The sequence below is a fragment of the Cucurbita pepo genome, chromosome 6, assembly GCF_057944985.1.
Source record: "Cucurbita pepo subsp. pepo isolate OVF chromosome 6, ASM5794498v1, whole genome shotgun sequence".
In the NCBI taxonomy this organism is placed as follows: Eukaryota; Viridiplantae; Streptophyta; class Magnoliopsida; order Cucurbitales; family Cucurbitaceae; genus Cucurbita; species Cucurbita pepo.
This window is the reverse complement of record NC_141803.1, coordinates 2244752-2261906: the sequence shown is the minus strand read 5'-3', so window position 1 is coordinate 2261906 and position 17155 is coordinate 2244752. Positions and strand designations below refer to the sequence as shown.

The window sequence follows — 17155 nt, the reverse complement described above, 5'->3', positions numbered from 1 at the left end:
TTTTTAACCTACTAAAAAAAAATTCATTAGAACATATAACACAGGCATGAATGGGAGAATGAATGCGAGAATGAATGCGGTACCATAAGGAGGAATTCCTCGTTCTTCATGTCGCGAGGTATATGGTAATATTAACCCAAGTTTACGATAAAAGAATAGGACAAAGGTCTATATTCAAGTCTGAAATCAAGGTAACAAGCCTATTTGAAGAGAGTTGTTACACGAACAAGCTAAATCTATTAGAGTGAATTTCTTTGGGTGTCATGTTCAAGCAATATCATGAACGTACGGATAGATGAACATGGTAGAAATTTTTTGATATTTTTTCTATTTATATTTTATTGATATTTTTATAAAAACAAAATAAATAATAATAAAAATAAAAGAAAAATGAGCAGATTATATAAGATATTATCTTCACATCTGTTTACTTGTCTACCCACTTTAGTGGAAGTTTGGAACAATCAAAAGACATTGAGCTGTCTTATCTTAAAAATAATAATAAATAAATTTAAAATTTAAAATTTTGTCTCCACCTTTCATAATTATAATCCTTGAAATTTAAATTTTTAATTTTATGTTTAATAAGTTATTAATATATTTAACGTTAAATTATTAATAATACAAATATCATTTTAAAAATTTAAAATTTATAACATTTTAACATAACATTTGTTTAATAATATTGCCAACACATAGAGACAAAAAAAAAAAAAAAAAAAAAAAAAAAAAAAAAAAAAACTAAATGTACCCGAAAACTTTTACACGCGGTGCGATTGCGACGTCGTCGTTTCAATTTCCAAGTCTTCTCTTCTTTTCTTCTCCTCCATATTCTGGTTATGGCTGCAATCTATCAGGACTAGTTGATCTCAAACCCCTGTAAATCAACGGCGATCCCAAAAATGGATCTCTCTGTGTCTTCGGAATCAGATCCACCGTCTGTGGTTGCGACCGCCGTGAGCTCCTCGGAACCACTGGTCCCAGTTGACGTCCGTTGGACCGATTGTTCTGTATACGATTAATCATTCGTTGTTGATTAGGGGAAGAAATTGTCATTTTATTTGAAGATCGATAATTAGTGTTGACGGTGATTTAATCTTACTCTGGAAGCAGAGGATCTGGAATCGCTACGACGCTGGAGACGAGGCTGTGCGTAAACAGGAGAAGAAATTAGTGGAGACGATGATTCTAAACGATTAGGAATTTTTCGAAACCCTAAGGAATTGATTTATTTGCTTACTCTTCGCAGACGGTGGAGGATTCGCCTATGCTCTCAAGCTGTCGTAACTCTTCCTGCATTATTACGGTAAATCATCGTATTTAATCTCAGAGGGAAAAGAATCGTGGCTGGAGATATCGATTTTCTTGTCCGATTAAGGAAAATCTGTGAATCGTTAACGAAATAGCGATCACCTCGATGATATTGATTTCGTTTTGGAGTCTGGTTATGGCCGCTGAGATTCTATGTCTGCCAAAGAAGGTGTTCTTGCACCGAACTGCAGATTTTGATTTGGTTTCCGAATTGACTCCTTCTTGTCTCTTCACTGACTCTTCTCCAGACGGCGACGGCGAGGACATCGGCTGTGACTGGTGCTGTTTATCATCATCCATTGTTGCAACTTACAGGTAATAAATCGAATTCAGAAGTCCTTATCTGTTGCGATAAATCGCAGAATAGAGAGAAATTCAGGAATCTTAGAAAAGCAAGAGGAATTGAAGAGAAGGAGAAGAAGTATAGGTTGTTTTGTGAGGAAAAAGGTGGGCGGGGAAGGTGAGAATATTATAAAACATTCAAAAAGGGGAAGAAATGGAGCGGCCAAAGCTGGAAACCAATGATGAAAGCAAGGTTTTATGTGTGTTTTTGTGATGTAATTGGAATAATTGAAGAAAGAAGGAAAAGAGATGAGATTATGATGAAAAGGAATAAAGTGGACAGTCAAAACCCTGTGAAAAAAGTAACACCAAAAGATCAGAAAATAGCAATTTCTGAACTACAGTTGCTGCTTAAGGTATGCCTTTTTCGCCCTCTTCCTCTCTCTCCGCCTCTCTCTCCGCCTCTCTCTCTCTCTCTCTCTCTCTCTCTCTCTCTCTCTCTCTCTCTCTCTGTGTCTTGTTCTTCTTCTGGTTCCCTCTTTTGACAATTGAGGGAGAAGAAGAGGAGGGAATTGAGATTTTTAATAGAATTTGGGGAGTTGATGAGGTCAAACAAACCCATCAAAGCCGCCATGTCTCCCTCTCCATTTTTCTTCCATAGCTTAATTAATATCTCTTTCACACACAAACTACCTCCCCATCGCCTCTTTCAATGCTACTTTTTTTCTCCTCCATGTTCTAAACCATTAGAATAGAGTCAATTAACACCTGATCTTTGAGCTTCTAAGTTCATTAGTTGTGCTCTTCAATCTTGAACTTTTTTTTTTTTCTTTCAACTTGTTAGATTTTGGCTGGGTACGTTAGTTTGGACCCATTGAAACGTATATTATTAACCATTAGGATTGTTTGTAACGTTAGATTTTGGTGTGGGTCGTTAGTTTGGACCCATTGAAATGTATATTGTTAACCATTAGGTTTGTAACGGCCCAAATTCACTGCTAGCAGATATTGTTTTATTTGAGCTTTCCCTTTTCTGCTTCCCCTCAAGGCTTTAAAACGAGTCTCCACACCCACCCTTATAAATGGTGGTTTGTTCTCCTCTCCCAACAAATGTGGGACATCACAATCCACCCCTTTCAGGGCCAGCGTCCTGTACTCTTTCCTTCCTTCAATCGATGTGGGACCGCCCCCTAAATCCACCCCCTTTGGGGTCAGCGTCCTTACTGGCACAGGGAAACAACAAGAAGGCTGGCACATCTTTCGATGTCTAGCTCTGATAGCGGTGGATCTGGATCGTTACAAGGTTAGAGGCTCAAAGTCCCCTTCGAAATCGGTCCGAGGTTCAAAATTCTCTCTCCATGTTGTTTATGTTATTAACCATTAGGTTATAGGTTTGTATATTATTTGTTTATCAGTCTTGAAACTCAACTATTTGGTTGAAGTAATATTTTGACATTTAGAACATTTTACTTTATTTTAATAAATTTTGAAACTATACTAGATCCTTACTTTATGGTTAACTTATTTTATAAAATAATTAATTTATATCAACCTTCCATTTTAAAATTATATTTTTATCGAATTTTTTTCATATAGAAGTTATTAAGATTAAAATAGTATTTTAATTTAAGTTAAAAAATTTAATATTATATTATTCAAATCATTGAGAACGCGAAAGTCTTGATTAAATCAATTTTATGAAATTAATTATGATTAGTTTAGTTAGTTTGATTAGTTAAAAAATGAATAATGATAGAAGTATTAATTATAAAATGCTATGATTTTGAACATAACACAATAATTGCTTTATTTGGAAGGAGAAAAATACCCCTTGTCTTTCCCCACTTTATAACAAAGTTATCCCCAAGTGCAAGGTAAGTTCCATCTTAAACTCTATCCTCTACGGAAGGAGAAAAAGGTAAATTCAGTTTTTTTTTAATTTTATTTCTATTATTTTTTTATTTTATTTTGGCGGGTATAAAAAGAGGACAAGACAGACCAATTGGGCAATTAGGGCTCAAAAGTTTGAATCTCGCCATTTCCCTCCATTTTCTGACCATGGCGAACTTCTGATCTTCTCTGATCTTCTCCGGATTTCACCACTTCACGGCTCTAACAATCTCATTCTCTGATCTTCTGATCTTCTGATCTTCTGATCTTATCGGAGCTTTAGGAACTGGCTTTTAGATCTTCAATGGCGATGCTCTCGTTGTTTTCTTTTTCTCCGTTTACAGCATTTGGTCTTCATCTCTACTGCTTCACTGCCGAGAATCTTCCGGTGCTGTTCCATTTCTACCGCTACTGATTTCAAGTAAGGCAAGGAAGTAGAAGCAGAAGAAATCCAAGAATCTTAAGGCGAATACCTCTGTTTCGAAATCATCGGAGTCTTCTTCTTTATCTTCGAAGTTAGCTTTGGTGAAGGAGAAAAGGACTCGCTCCACCAAGGAGTTTGATGAGATCACTGTCCAGTTCGGCGACACTGCTGCTCACATCCCGGTGACGCTTTTGGAAGTATTGGACGTATGCTCTGCTTCTTCCGGAAGGCCGCTATGCTCCTTTGTAGATTGCACCGTCGGTGCAGGTGAACATTCCTTAGCTGTTAGTCTCTGTCTTAACATGTTTGCTTTCTTGTCCTGTTCGTCGTTAATGATTGATTCGGTGCATTTTTGGTTAACAATTATTATTCGAATGTGTTTTATGATTGTATTTCTCGAGTAGTTCCGTGCCTTCTCGTCAAATTTTCTGAAATATGTTATTATTCGCGTATATATGCAGCCGGATTAGATGCTCATCCAAATTCCTATCAAAATTTACAATCAATGAGCAGTATAATGTGCGCTGATTTGTATATTGAATTCTGTATTGTGTTCTATGTGGAGCTACATCTGGCCATAGTAGCGATCGATCTTATCTACGTGCTTCTTTCTTTACTATTGTTTCGCCTGCGAAATTTTGGATTAACTTGCAGTCTGTCATCCTGTGTCGTTCCTTTGATGTTGTTGCACGAGAATTTGGAATGAGTGCGGCTTTTGACACAACGCACTTTGATAACTGCTCTTTTCTGTGGCTGTATTCGCTCTCTTAGCATTTTCTGTCCGAGTTGATTTTTCTTTTTCATGATGTTCAATTCTGATTTCGTGTCCTGGAAAACAGATAATTCAAGCACATCCAGAGTTGAAATTTTACTTGCAAATGGAAGTCATCCAATTGCACTTCATAAGGCCGAAGATCGGATTAGTGCTTTCTTCAGCGAGGATTCTGATTTGAAGGCATTCGTACTTCTGAAGAACTGTAAATACATGAAATCGCTACTGGCTGACTCAGACGAGAAACCTGTAGATCCTGGAGTTGACGGAATTTTGATGTATTTAGGAATGTCATCCATGCAGGTAAATCAAAGAGAATGCACAGATTTTTAAAATATTTAGCTCAGTCTGTGATGAGGTTCAAGGAACAGTTCTATTAAAATAGTGGAGAGAGTAAACCTGTATGCTAGTACATGTAAGGTGCTAATGGAAATACAAGGCAAAAACAGAGTGAACAACATAAAATATATAGAAACAATTGTAGAATGCCAAGTTACTGTTATTTAATATCACAGTTGGGATCCAATGTATGAGTAGTACGGTCCATTTTCTTTACAGGGAAAATCATGATAACAGTTAACAAAGCTATCTTTCCATGATACCTCATTGATTCATCCCACCATAGAGTTTATGAGATTTAATTTCTCGCATAGAATGTAATCTTTTAACAGCCTGAAATTTGGCAATTTTCCAGGCTGCTTAGGTGGACGATCCTGAAAGGGGAATTAGTGTCTTTGGCGATGAACCTCTTGATATGTGAATGGATCCTCAGGTACAAACTGGTTTAATAAATTAGTAGATAATGTATGAGTACGTTTCTAGCTATTCCATTGTTTATGCTTGATATATTGTTACTTTCCGAAGCAACTATAAGCTATTCTTTACGTTTTTCCTTTGTAGTTAAACTGATTCATCCATGCGGGCAAATTTTCTTACAAAAACGTAAAACGATGATAATTTATGTTGTGAGTGTCATGTTTGGGTGTACGCGTGCACTTATTTTATTTCATTCTGCGCATGCTGAATTAGAAGTGCTTTTACTGTTACATGCTTATTGCTTTGGTATATTGTGTTACCGAAGAATATTTCTGTTACTGTTTGTTGGACCGCCTGCAGATTACTGATTTTCCTTCTAACTGGTCCTTTGTTCTTTTTATGGCTGGATGTAACGGTACAGTCCTTCCCAATCCCACAAGGCCACCACCCATTCTCAAAAAGGAGGGGGGAAAAGGCATTTGGGGGGGTGTACATGTAGCGTTTATTATTGAATTTTCTTCGGCCAGTTGAAAAATGCGGCTCGTTCATGGTCTTCTGTAGAAATTAATGACTTAATTATTTATGTTGCTTCCCTGCTGATTGAAACAGGATTATGGCAGGCAAGTCTAATGGCAGAGGACATTCTTAACAGTTGGCCGGAAATAGAAGTGGGACGTAATCTTGCGGGTTTATGGAGAATAAAGTAACTGGTATTCACTCCAGAATAAGATCGTAAAAGCTCGATCACAGGGGGGTGGACTGCATTCCTCCAGTGAATTAGTTGATCTTCTTATCCGAAAATCCACTTTGGGCTGAAAAGGTAAGCACTGCTCGTTCTTTGAGTCATGCCTTCATTGATTTTGTTTCTTCTTCTTTTTTCGCGTCTGAGCCACATCGATCTTTGTTTATTATTGTTCCTTGTCATATCAATCATGATTGTCGTCTCTCTATGAATTTGAGGTCCTTTTCTTTTCACCCCGACCTTTGTAATTTCATATCATTTCATCTTTGTTCAATTGAAGGCTAACGTGTCAATAAATTACATATAAGGACTTGCTTGAAAATAAGTTAAAAGATCATTTTCTTACATTGTTATGAATATGTGGTGTAAAATTTAATGGAAATAGAAGGATATTCCAAGCTCTGAGGATTGCTGTTGATGATTGACCGAAGGTATTAGAAGACGCGGCCCTGTATACATATCATTTCTATCCACAGTTTGGAGGGTAGGGTTGTGAAGCAAACATTTCTGGATATCATAATCCCGAAAACCGAAGGAGATGACTGATCTATAGAAGAAGAGAGGTTGAATCGGCGCTGTAGGAATGCTATGCTAAGCTCAAGGTAATTCGGAAGAATAATGTTTTGTCTTCTGATGGGAAACCAGTGAGTGTGCGGACTTCATTATTATGGCCATCTGGTAGGGTGCACATCAAGGTTAGTACCAGTCACATCTATTTCCTTTTCATGAACGACTCTTCTCTCTCTACGTTTATATACACTTTTCTAATTTCATTTTATTTTTATTTTTTCGACTATCAGTTCGTTTGAAATTTGCTTATTTTTCTAACATGCTTAGAAGAATCAATTCCATTTCATTTTTTAAGATTAACTGGATTTTTTTTTTCTTTTCTTTTTCAAAAAACTGGATTTTGTTTTCTATCTTTAAAAATTGCGCTTGAATTTTTAAAACTAAGCTTATAAACACCATTTAAGCTTGTTTATAAAATTTATCTAAGAATTCAAACATTGAAAATCACACCAAAAAGAAAGTTCAAAAAACATGAGATTAAAAATGAAACAATTAAATTTTCATTTTACGCTTTAGTTTCCAAAAGTAGATTTTTTCGCCCCTTAAATCTGTCGCTAACTTGTAAGTTTGTATAGTAATAACTATTTCAGTGCCTTCATTTTATTTTAATAGCAGAATAGAAAACGTTGTCATCGAACAAGATAAAATATAAAAATTATGGTTTACGTTATAGTTCATTTTTTCAGTTATAAAATATTTTAAACATCCAAGTCAATTTTTTTAAAAACGAAATTATTTTATCACAAAATGAGTTAAGGAAAGAATGTATGAGGAAGAGTTGCCAAAAATAGAGGACTAATATGGAATTATATTCATGAGAAATCTACTCTTAGAAATTCTTTTCTGCTCTTTACAGGCCAGTCAGCGAATCTGCACAACATCCCCTTGAAACGTTGGGAAATGGTTTCCCAGATAAAACTACCTGAAGGGGACACAGACGATCAATGTTAGTTGATAGAGTATGCAGCCAGCAATGGATAATCAAAAACTAATTATTCCTCATAATGCAATTGTTGCAAACGAATGTAAAATGCTATTGTTCTTGTAAACTCTATAAGTTGGAAACAAACTAAATGGGAATTTAATCAGGTACCTGAGTGGAATGATGGTTGAAAAATCCGGTAATCAACTTATGGTGCCGCTTCGACAATAGTTCAAGTGCCTTTTCAAAATCCAGTAATCAACCTCAGATATCTGTTTGATCTTGAGAAAATGACCAATATAATTACATGGGGGTACTAAATATGGCCGCATTTGGTGAAGGCAACGTACTCCTAAATGAACAGAAAATACCAATTTCAACGTCATAAGATATAAGATAGATAGTAACTAACTCAACTCAGGTATGAGAACATACAAAATGTCAAGTACAATTGATAACTGACCGTGGTGCTCGCAAAGCCAGACGAAATGCGTTCCACAAATCCCAAGAATCAACCTGTGCAGCAAATGGATGGTATTAGCAGTGTTTACATGAACATCATTATAAATCAAAGAGAGAGATGAAAGGAAACTAATGTTGTACGAATTCAAATCCCTTTCCCATCAAGAAGCATCAAGAGAGAGATGAAAGGAAAATTCAAAGATACTTACTCACCAAGTGATCAGACTTCACATTTGTAGAATCATCATCAACCTTCACTAGAGGTATCCTGAGCCACAACTTCAGAAAAATATCAATTAGAAGAGTTCTAATATAATGGTAAAAAAAAACATACAGAATTAAGAAAAGTACTGATCATTTAATGATAAATAAGAGTGGCACCTGCATATTATTAAGGCCCGAACACGTCTAGCATAAATAGCATATGATGTTCCCTTAGATGCTGGAAGAAGACATGCCTGCAGTAAATCAGCTCTTAACTGTTAAGATGGACAGAAACTAGATAACTAACAAACCATTAAATGCTTTCAAAGTTGAGAGAGTTAACAAAGAATGGAGACCGAGATGATGAAGATACCGCTAGGCGTATAGTTGAAAGATGAAACAAAAGTATAAATTCATTTTGGGGCTAACTTATCAGTAAGAAAAGGAATTGCACTGTCAAACTAGAATAATAAGTTTTCATAAGACCACCAAATACTCATCTTCAGAATCTAAGTCAATTCAAGAACTAATTTTGCCTGAGACATAAAAAATACTAACAATAAATAAAACATTACAAAATATACTCACTGCATGCTACAATAAGTGTAATAAACCAGAAAGCAGTCAAGCAATCGAATAATAAGTTTTCAAAAGACTACAAACAACGTGATCCAGCAAATGGAAGAACACCAGAACCACCGTTCTCTTTTTGTACCAAGCTTGGCCGATAGGATGGATCCATTTGAAGCAATATTTACCAAATACCAGTTTGAGGAAGTTCTAAATTCAAAATATCCTCACAAATGTTGATCAAATACATATCTATAAGTTAAGAGTAACCAGTCATCCCAACGATTTGTTAATATCCACTCTTCAAAATGTATTTAACAGTCCAAGTGTGTAGATTACATATGGTCTATATTCACTGCACGGACAATTAATAAATATTGTTTCCGGTGAGCTTACTGACCATTCACACAAAAAAAATACAGCTATGAGCTGATGTGTGACTAGCTAATTGGCCACCATGAGTACACAGCAAATATGGAGAATCAAACAAACTATATTGATGGATGGATCATTTTCAAATAGATCTAACAGTACTGCAAAATCTAAACATCTACAAACTCAGGTGTTGCATGGCTTATAAGCATGCAGATGATAAATTTTATTGCTCCAGAAACTTCATAAACGTTTCAAGCTTGAAGCGGCTGTGTCAATTCCATAAATAGAAGTAAACGAATATAAGAATCAAGGAAATGGCATCAAATACGAAAATAATTAGCGATCCTCTAATGAAATATTAAATATCTTATCGTTCTTATATTGTTTAACCAGATTATTACTGTACATCCAGCCATACTCTTCGACATGGTTTGAGAAATGTACTTTGACAGCCTTGAAGTGAAACTACACGATCTGCCTTCACTAGATCGGCTGCCAAACGACGTTGATTTAGGTGAGCTTACTGACCATTCACACAGAACATACAGCTACATAGCCGTTGTGTGACTGGCTAATTAGCCACCATAATAACAAGAAACAGTGCAAAACAACAACGAAATAAAGATCTAACTATCGTACTCCTTTAACTTTCAAACAAACAGACAAAGAACGCTATTCTTGGATACGGAGAGAAAATGCGCACTACGTGCAAACGCAAAAGAAAAATAACACTCATCGAACGCCATTTCTCAGTCAGTTGAGGTCTAAACATCACTTGCAGCAGTAATTATCGAAAAGAGAAATGGAAGAATGCTTACCAGAGGAGCGACGACGAAATCAAATCCACTATAAGAGAGATTTGAGAGAAGAAGCTGAGGCACTTCGTCATCGAACTCAGTAGCCACGCCACAAAACCGAGACTCGATCTTGTCGCCAATCGATCTCCAAGCGGCATTTTCGTAGAACAGCACCTTGAAAGAGCCAAAACAAAGAGAGAGAGAGAGAGAGAGAGAGAGAGAGAGAGAGAGAGAGAGAGAGAGGGAGAAACAGGGATTTGTTTTAAATGGAAGTTTTGGGCGCCGATATTTAAATGGAGGGATTTCTAACAAGAAGCTAGGGTTTTGAGCGCGAGGCCCAATCGATTTGATTGGCTGCGACATTTACGTGGAACCCGTAAAACGACATGTCGACTTCTGAATGACAAAAACTCTTAATCAATTAAATCGTCATGTCCGATGATAGGATGGGATTTTTTTTTTTTTTTTTTTTTTTTTTTGTTCGTTCGTTCCTCGAGCATTGACTATGTGAATTTTAGAACCCGACCTTTAAGGCAAATGCTACATATTAATTTATGTCATACTACTCGTAGAGCGCGTCCCTGATAATTGCATCGTTGTGCCTAGGCTGTGAGGGCTCTTAGCCACATGGATAGTTCAATGTGCTCATGAACGCCTAACCCTAAGATGTAGATCATCCAAGACACATGAGCATGGCGTACTTCTTTGGTTAGAACCGGGGTTTGAAACCAAACCTCTCCTCAGGAGGATAGATGGGTCAATTCATGTGAGATCCAATGTAGATCCAACTTTTTATTCACTCGTGGTATCCGGGCGGTCTGGGGGACCACCTCGGCTCTCGGTTCAAAACTACTGAATAAATTTTTTTTTAATAATTATTATAGGTTACCACTCCTCTAAAAGAGTTGAATTTGAGTTTAAGTTACGTCGAAGTTGAAAATGAAAAATAAAAACTCATACTATCGAGATATAATTTCATTGATGAACATTCCTTAAAATATCATATTCACAATTAAGTTCTTACTTAATAGTCAATTACAAGTAAATTCATAGTAAACTGAAATTGAATTATTATTCTCACCGAACAAAGAAATTTCATGCGTTGTTCTTAAGAGCCTCAGCACTGTCTCCGTTTTCCTCTATTTCATCAAAGTAGTCCTCTCGAGCATTTCCAGCCAACATCAGGGCAACCAACCAGAAGAGGGATGAATCAAGGGATAGAAATGCACCACCACCCAGAAGACCAGTCTTAGCAGTCGGGCATGCTGCCTCGAGATTGTAATGAACGTTGCGAGTCAAGTGAATTTGCTCGGTGACTGTAGGCCATACGAGCAAAGTTATAGCCAATCCAGTTGTGAACCTGCAAACAAAGAGTGTGGATTCAAATGATATGGCAACAATGCCTTACAGAAACCACATCGATCGAGATGAATGTTTGATTGTTAACGTATCCATTTCAATTTTATTGAGGATGGAGAGGAAGATGATAATTAGGTGGTGCATTATCCCAAGGATCGAATTCATTCGATGACTCGAGGAAAAAGAACATCTATTGCTGCTCAACTTCATCAAAATGAAAATAAAAACACATCCCAAGTGGTCAAATAAATACGGCAATGGATGACAACACACCATAGGAGTAGATTCTCAGACAAAAGCAAGAATTTCACGAAACTATAATATTGAAACTGTAATGCAAGTAAATACTACAAAGTTTAGAAGATTTAGCTAACCGTTAGAGTAAAGGATGCGACTTGGAATGAGAACTTACAGGGCAATGTTGAAGAAAATAGAGAAACTGCTGCTCTTAAACATGGCACCTCGAGGAACGGATTTTCCTTGGTAAGGATAGAACAAAGAGAAGTATCCTGCAATCGAAGAAGCAAGAAGAAACGCAACGGAAAGATATCCCAGGGCCACAGTCGGGTCCGCTGGATACTGACAGATAACAATGCCTTTGCTTGGGATGGGAGTTCCGGATGCAGGCTGCCCACAAGCAAACACAACAAAAAAAGGACGGTGCCCATTAATGAGGGAGCGAGGAAAATTCTCAGGACACGAGAGTAAGTTAACTTATATGATATAGACAGACAAACTATTCAACAACAACCAATTCAATCCGTATCCTAATTCTTGTTGCGACAGTTTCAAATGATCAAATATTTGCACGGTAAGAATCAAACAATTTATGAACAGAAGCTTACCTTCTTGTTCTCAGCTACGACTCCAAATATAAAGGATATCACACCTAAAGTTGCGACAGTAAGAGACATTATCTTGACAGACACGACCATTGATCCCAAGATAAATGTTACCAGTCACCTGCAGGGAACAAAAGAGTTTTCAGAACCGATGGAAAACAAGGCAAATCTGATAGAATATGTTATGACTGCTGCACGAAAAGCAATAACATCAAATGTTCCAATCTTAGCTTGATTGCTCTAATCCCTAAGCAAACCAGTTTAAGAATCATCTTTTGTCGTTGACGGGAAAAAAAAAATCATACACGGGGATGAATCACGAAAGTAAGAACAATAGAACTAAAATCTAATAATCGAACAATCAAACGAAAAGCTTCTCTGTAACAGCAATTCAGCTCCAACCTAGATACCATAATCAAGCCGAGAAATTATAAACAACTTAAACAATACCTAAAACATGAAATTCTCCTCCAATTTCTACAGAAAAACAACATTCGATCACCAAAACAGGCGGCAAGGGTGATTTATGAAGAATATTCACATAAAACAATGATTAAATTCAAGAGAAATCGCAAGCAAACCTATAGAATTGAACGACGAAGAAAAATGGGCAAGAGAACAAGAAAATCGCGTTCGTTCCCGCTCCCACTCCCACTCTGGATTTCGGCGAAGACTATAAAATGCAATTAGTCAATGCTTGATATTTATAGTGCTCGGTATCGTCCAATGTATATCCTGGAATCTACGTAAATCCAAGGAGGCGTATTTAAAATATGGAATTAAACAGTTTTTTTTTTTCTTTTTTGTTTGGTTGTTTTTATTTTAATTAGGAATTATGTCGTTTTTAAAAAGTCAGACTTGGTGCCAGCTGGCATTCGTTTTAACTAGGGTTAATTTTTAACCATATTAATGAATGTCCACCCAAAAAAAAAAAACCAACAACAAGCAATTTGGCTTATGTTCGTGTTCAAAATTACCTGTGAATAACCTAATCAATCTAATCTTTATGATTTCAGTTTTTTATTTTTGAGCATACTTTCGAGAAAAACATAAAACAAACCACTAAATAAAAGGGAGCAAGAGAGTCGACTGAACAAGGGTGATATCCATGTCAAATCATCATTAGTCTATGTCTTTAGGGGTAAGTAACAAGCTCGTGTCGACTGGATTAATGTGTCTGACCATAATGATCTCACGAGAAAGGTATGGGTCGAAAAAAAACGAACAACAAAACGCACTGATTGATGCATGTGGGAGTGTTCATAATTATTTGTGAACCACCAGAGGAATCCAACCCAAATTATTGTGATAACACAGTTGAACTATGGAGGGTGATCCTCGAGCCAAGGCATCAACCGTGTACGTTTTTAAGCGTGGGTAGCAAGCTCACGAGCTACCGAGTTGTACTTTTGATTAACAAAAAGATGGTATTAGTCTTTGCTGCTTCAATGATATTTGCTAATATAATTAGCAAACGTTTGGAGCTTGTTTACTTATTAGAGTATTTTGTGGCAAAAGTCTTGATGGGATAGCCCGATATACTTTAAACAGTAAGAAATGAATAACACAAATCATGTCTTCTTTTATTTATTTATATATATATATATATATAACTTTTAGGTCAGGTTGGTTTGACTATAAACACGAGGTTATACATATGTGAATATAAATGGAAAAAAACTCTTAAATATGGCTTTTATGACAATTTTACCCTTGTATTCTAGCTAGCAACATGGTGCCGAGATAGATACAGGTTGAGTTGAAAATTTTTTTTGGACCAATTTAAAATATGAGTCGGTGACTCGAGCAATCAAAATAGAGTTTAAAACTCATGGATTGAGTTGGATTGGATTGTCGGGTTGTCATTTTTTTTTTATAATTATTTAAAAAATCATACTTATCCACCCTTCACTACATTAATAACTAAAATTTATAAAATTTAAATATATTAATTATTACTTATCCACTAGTGTTCTTTTTTTTTTTCTTTTTTCACGTAATTAATATTTTAATGGCTAGTTAATTTTACAAAAATAGAGAATCAAATGGGACCACAATGAAAAATATCATTAAAATTTCAATGATAAATTAATAATTAAATTACAAAAACACTCTAAAATTGTGATTTATTTTTTAAAATACATCTATATATGTCATATTATTCGCTTCAAAATTATTATATATATATATATATATATATATATATATATATATATATATATATAATTTTAGACGAAAATATTATTATAGACCACATTTACTTTGAAAGTGTTGAGTCATGTCGAAGTTAAAAATGAAAGAAGTTTGCGAAAATAAACTCATACAATTATGTTATAATTTTACTGATGAACATTTCTTGAAATATCATATTCACAATAAGTCCTTGCTTAGTAGTCAATCACAAGTATATCGAAACTAAATTATTATTCTCATTGATCGAAGAAATTTCATGCGTTGTTCTTAAGAGCCTCAGCACTGTCTCCGTTTTCCTCTATTTCATCAAAGTAGTCCTCTCGAGCATTTCCAGCCAACATCAGGGCAACCAACCAGAAGAGGGATGAATCAAGGGATAGAAATGCACCACCACCCAGAAGACCTGTCTTAGCGGTCGGGCATGCTGCCTCGAGATTGTGATGAACGTTGTGAGTCAAGTGAATTTGTTCGGTGACTGTAGGCCATACGAGCAAAGTTATAGCCAATCCAGTTGTGAACCTGCAAACACAGAGGGTAGATTCAAATGATATGGTAACAATGCCTTACAGAAACCACATTAATCGATATGAATATTTGATTGATAACGTTTCCTGACGGTGGAGAGGAAGATGATAATTAGGTGGTGCATTATCCCAAGGATCGAATTCATTCGACGACTCGGGGAAAAATAACATCCATTGCAGCTCGAATTCATCAAAATGAAAATAAAAACAGATCCAAAGTGATCAAATAAATACTGCAATGGATGACAACACACCGTAGGAATAGATTCTCAGACAAAAGCAAGAATTTCACGAAACTATAACATTGAAACCATAATGCAAGTAAATACTATAAAGTTTAGAAGTTTTAGCCAACAAAGGATGCGACTTGGAAAGAGAACTTACAGGGCAATGTTGAAGAAAATAGAGAAACTGCTGCTCTTAAACATGGCACCTTGAGGAACGGATTTTCCTTGGTAAGGATAGAACAAAGAAAAGTATCCTGCAATCGAAGAAGCAAGAAGAAACGCAACGGAAAGATATCCCAAGGCCACAGTCGGGTCCGCTGGATACTGACAGATAACAATGCCTTTGCCTGGGATGGGAGTTCCGGATGCAGGCTGCCCATAAGCAAACACAACAAAAAAAGGACAGTGCCCATTAACGAGGGAGCGAGGAAAATTCTCAGGACACGAGAGTAAGTTAACTTATATGATATAGACAGACAAACTATTCAACAACAACCCGTTCAATCCGTATCTTAATTCTTGTTGTGACAGTTTCAAATGATCAAATATCTACACAGTAAGAATCAAACAATTTATGAACCAAACAATTTATGAACAGAAGTTTACCTTCTTATTCTCAGCTACGACTCCAAATATAAAGGATATCACACCTAAAGTTGCGACAGTAAGAGACATTATCTTGACAGACACGGCCATTGATCCCAAGATAAATGTTACCAGTCACCTGCAAGGAACAAAAGAGTTTTCAGAACGAATTCACAAAGGAAAACTACAGCCTCCTCAATAGCTTCCCCTCTAGTCACGTGTTCTAAAAGATTCTCGCACGAAAAGCAATAACATCAAACGTTCCAATCTTAGCTTGATTACTCTAATCCCTAAGTTAGTGACAGGAAAAAAAAAATCATAATCATCTCATAATCGAACAATCAAACGGAAAGCTTCTCTGTAACAACAAATCAGTTCCAGCCTAGATACCACAATCAAGCCGAGAAATCATAAACAACTTAAACAATACCTAAAACACGAAATTCTCCTCCAATTTCTGCAGCAAAACAAAATTCGATCGCCAAAATTGGCAGCAACGGTGATTTACGAAGAATATTCACAGAAAACAACGACTAAATTCAAGAGGAATCGCAAGCAAACCTATAGAATTGAACGACGAAGAAAAATGGGGAAGAGAACAGGAAAATCGCTTTCGTTCCCGCTCCCACTCCCAACTTCGGCGAAGACTATGGAATGAGATTAGTGAATGCTTGATATTTATAGTGCTCAGTATGGTCGGATGTATATCCGGGAATCTACTTAATCTCGGGAGGGGTATTTAAAAAATAGAATTAAACAGTTTTTTTTTTTTTTTTTTTAATGAATTATGTCGTTTTTTAAAATAAAAATAGACTTTTAAAAGGTCTGACTTGGCGCCAGCTGGCATTCATTTTAACTAGGGGTTCATTTCTAACCGTATTAATTAACGGTAGCCAAAAAAAAAAAACAAACAAACAATGAACAATGCATGTTGGCAAAGGTATTCAAATTTACGGTGACGGAATCAATCTAACCTTTATGATTTTAGTTTTTTTATGTTCGAGCATAGGAGAAAAACATAAAACAAATGAAAGGGAGTAAGAAAGTCGACTGGTCGAGGGTGATTCCCATGCCAAATCATAAGTAGCAAGCTCGTGAGCTACGTTACTAGTAATTTATTAGATCAATCCTCGAGTCAAATCATTATCAACTGGATTAATGCATTTGACTGTAATTATCTCACGAGAAAGGTACGAGTCGAAAAAAACGAACAACAAAATGCACCGTTTGATGCATGTGAGAGTGTTAAAAAATGACATCAACCATGTACGTTTTTAAGCATGTGTAGCAAGCTCATGAGCTACCGAGTTGCAATTTTGATTAACAAAAAAGATGGCCTTGGTCTCTG

At 36.1% G+C, this 17155-nt stretch overlaps 3 protein-coding genes and 2 long non-coding RNA genes across 12 annotated transcripts; 1 reads left to right on the top strand and 4 right to left on the bottom strand.

Moving 5' to 3' along the window:
• Positions 1-741: 741 nt before the first annotated feature.
• LOC111797747 (guanine nucleotide-binding protein subunit gamma 2) lies at positions 742-2003 on the bottom strand. The gene is made up of 4 exons (XM_023680868.2): positions 1414-2003; positions 1241-1293; positions 1103-1147; positions 742-1008 (listed from the first exon to the last, which is right to left on the bottom strand). The coding sequence occupies exons 1-4, from the start codon at positions 1609-1611 to the stop codon at positions 927-929; spliced, it is 378 nt and encodes a 125-aa protein (XP_023536636.1). The 5' UTR covers positions 1612-2003; the 3' UTR covers positions 742-926.
• A 1417-nt stretch (positions 2004-3420) lies between these two features.
• Positions 3421-7876, top strand: LOC111796699 (uncharacterized). Its single transcript, XR_002815402.2, has 6 exons — positions 3421-4174; positions 4747-4982; positions 5374-5451; positions 6045-6255; positions 6609-6872; positions 7604-7876. It is a non-coding gene; the product is annotated as an uncharacterized LOC111796699 (long non-coding RNA).
• On the bottom strand, positions 7532-10344 carry LOC111796701 (uncharacterized). Of its 4 annotated transcripts, none has more exons than XR_002815404.2 (6): positions 10099-10344; positions 8513-8589; positions 8341-8410; positions 8105-8185; positions 7841-8021; positions 7532-7669 (listed from the first exon to the last, which is right to left on the bottom strand). It is a non-coding gene; the product is annotated as an uncharacterized LOC111796701 (long non-coding RNA). The 4 variants fall into 4 exon arrangements; XR_015421302.1 differs by having other exon boundaries at positions 8133-8185; XR_015421300.1 differs by having other exon boundaries at positions 8345-8410.
• A 680-nt stretch (positions 10345-11024) lies between these two features.
• LOC111797557 (uncharacterized) lies at positions 11025-12978 on the bottom strand. Of its 3 annotated transcripts, none has more exons than XM_023680599.2 (4): positions 12860-12978; positions 12282-12399; positions 11849-12063; positions 11025-11437 (listed from the first exon to the last, which is right to left on the bottom strand). In XM_023680599.2, exons 2-4 carry the CDS (start codon positions 12369-12371, stop codon positions 11173-11175), a joined length of 570 nt encoding a protein of 189 aa, XP_023536367.1. In that variant the 5' UTR covers positions 12372-12399; positions 12860-12978; the 3' UTR covers positions 11025-11172. The 3 variants fall into 3 exon arrangements, with proteins under 3 accessions (XP_023536367.1, XP_086981088.1, XP_086981089.1); XM_087124962.1 differs by having other exon boundaries at positions 12864-12954; XM_087124963.1 differs by lacking the exon at positions 12860-12978 and adding an exon at positions 12729-12831.
• A 1687-nt stretch (positions 12979-14665) lies between these two features.
• LOC111797667 (uncharacterized) lies at positions 14666-16441 on the bottom strand. Of its 3 annotated transcripts, none has more exons than XM_023680744.2 (4): positions 16369-16441; positions 15829-15946; positions 15380-15594; positions 14666-14990 (listed from the first exon to the last, which is right to left on the bottom strand). In XM_023680744.2, the coding sequence occupies exons 2-4, from the start codon at positions 15916-15918 to the stop codon at positions 14726-14728; spliced, it is 570 nt and encodes a 189-aa protein (XP_023536512.2). In that variant the 5' UTR covers positions 15919-15946; positions 16369-16441; the 3' UTR covers positions 14666-14725. The 3 variants fall into 3 exon arrangements, with proteins under 3 accessions (XP_023536512.2, XP_023536513.2, XP_086981102.1); XM_023680745.2 differs by having other exon boundaries at positions 16373-16441; XM_087124976.1 differs by having other exon boundaries at positions 16238-16376.
• Between the last annotated feature and the right edge of the window lie 714 nt (positions 16442-17155).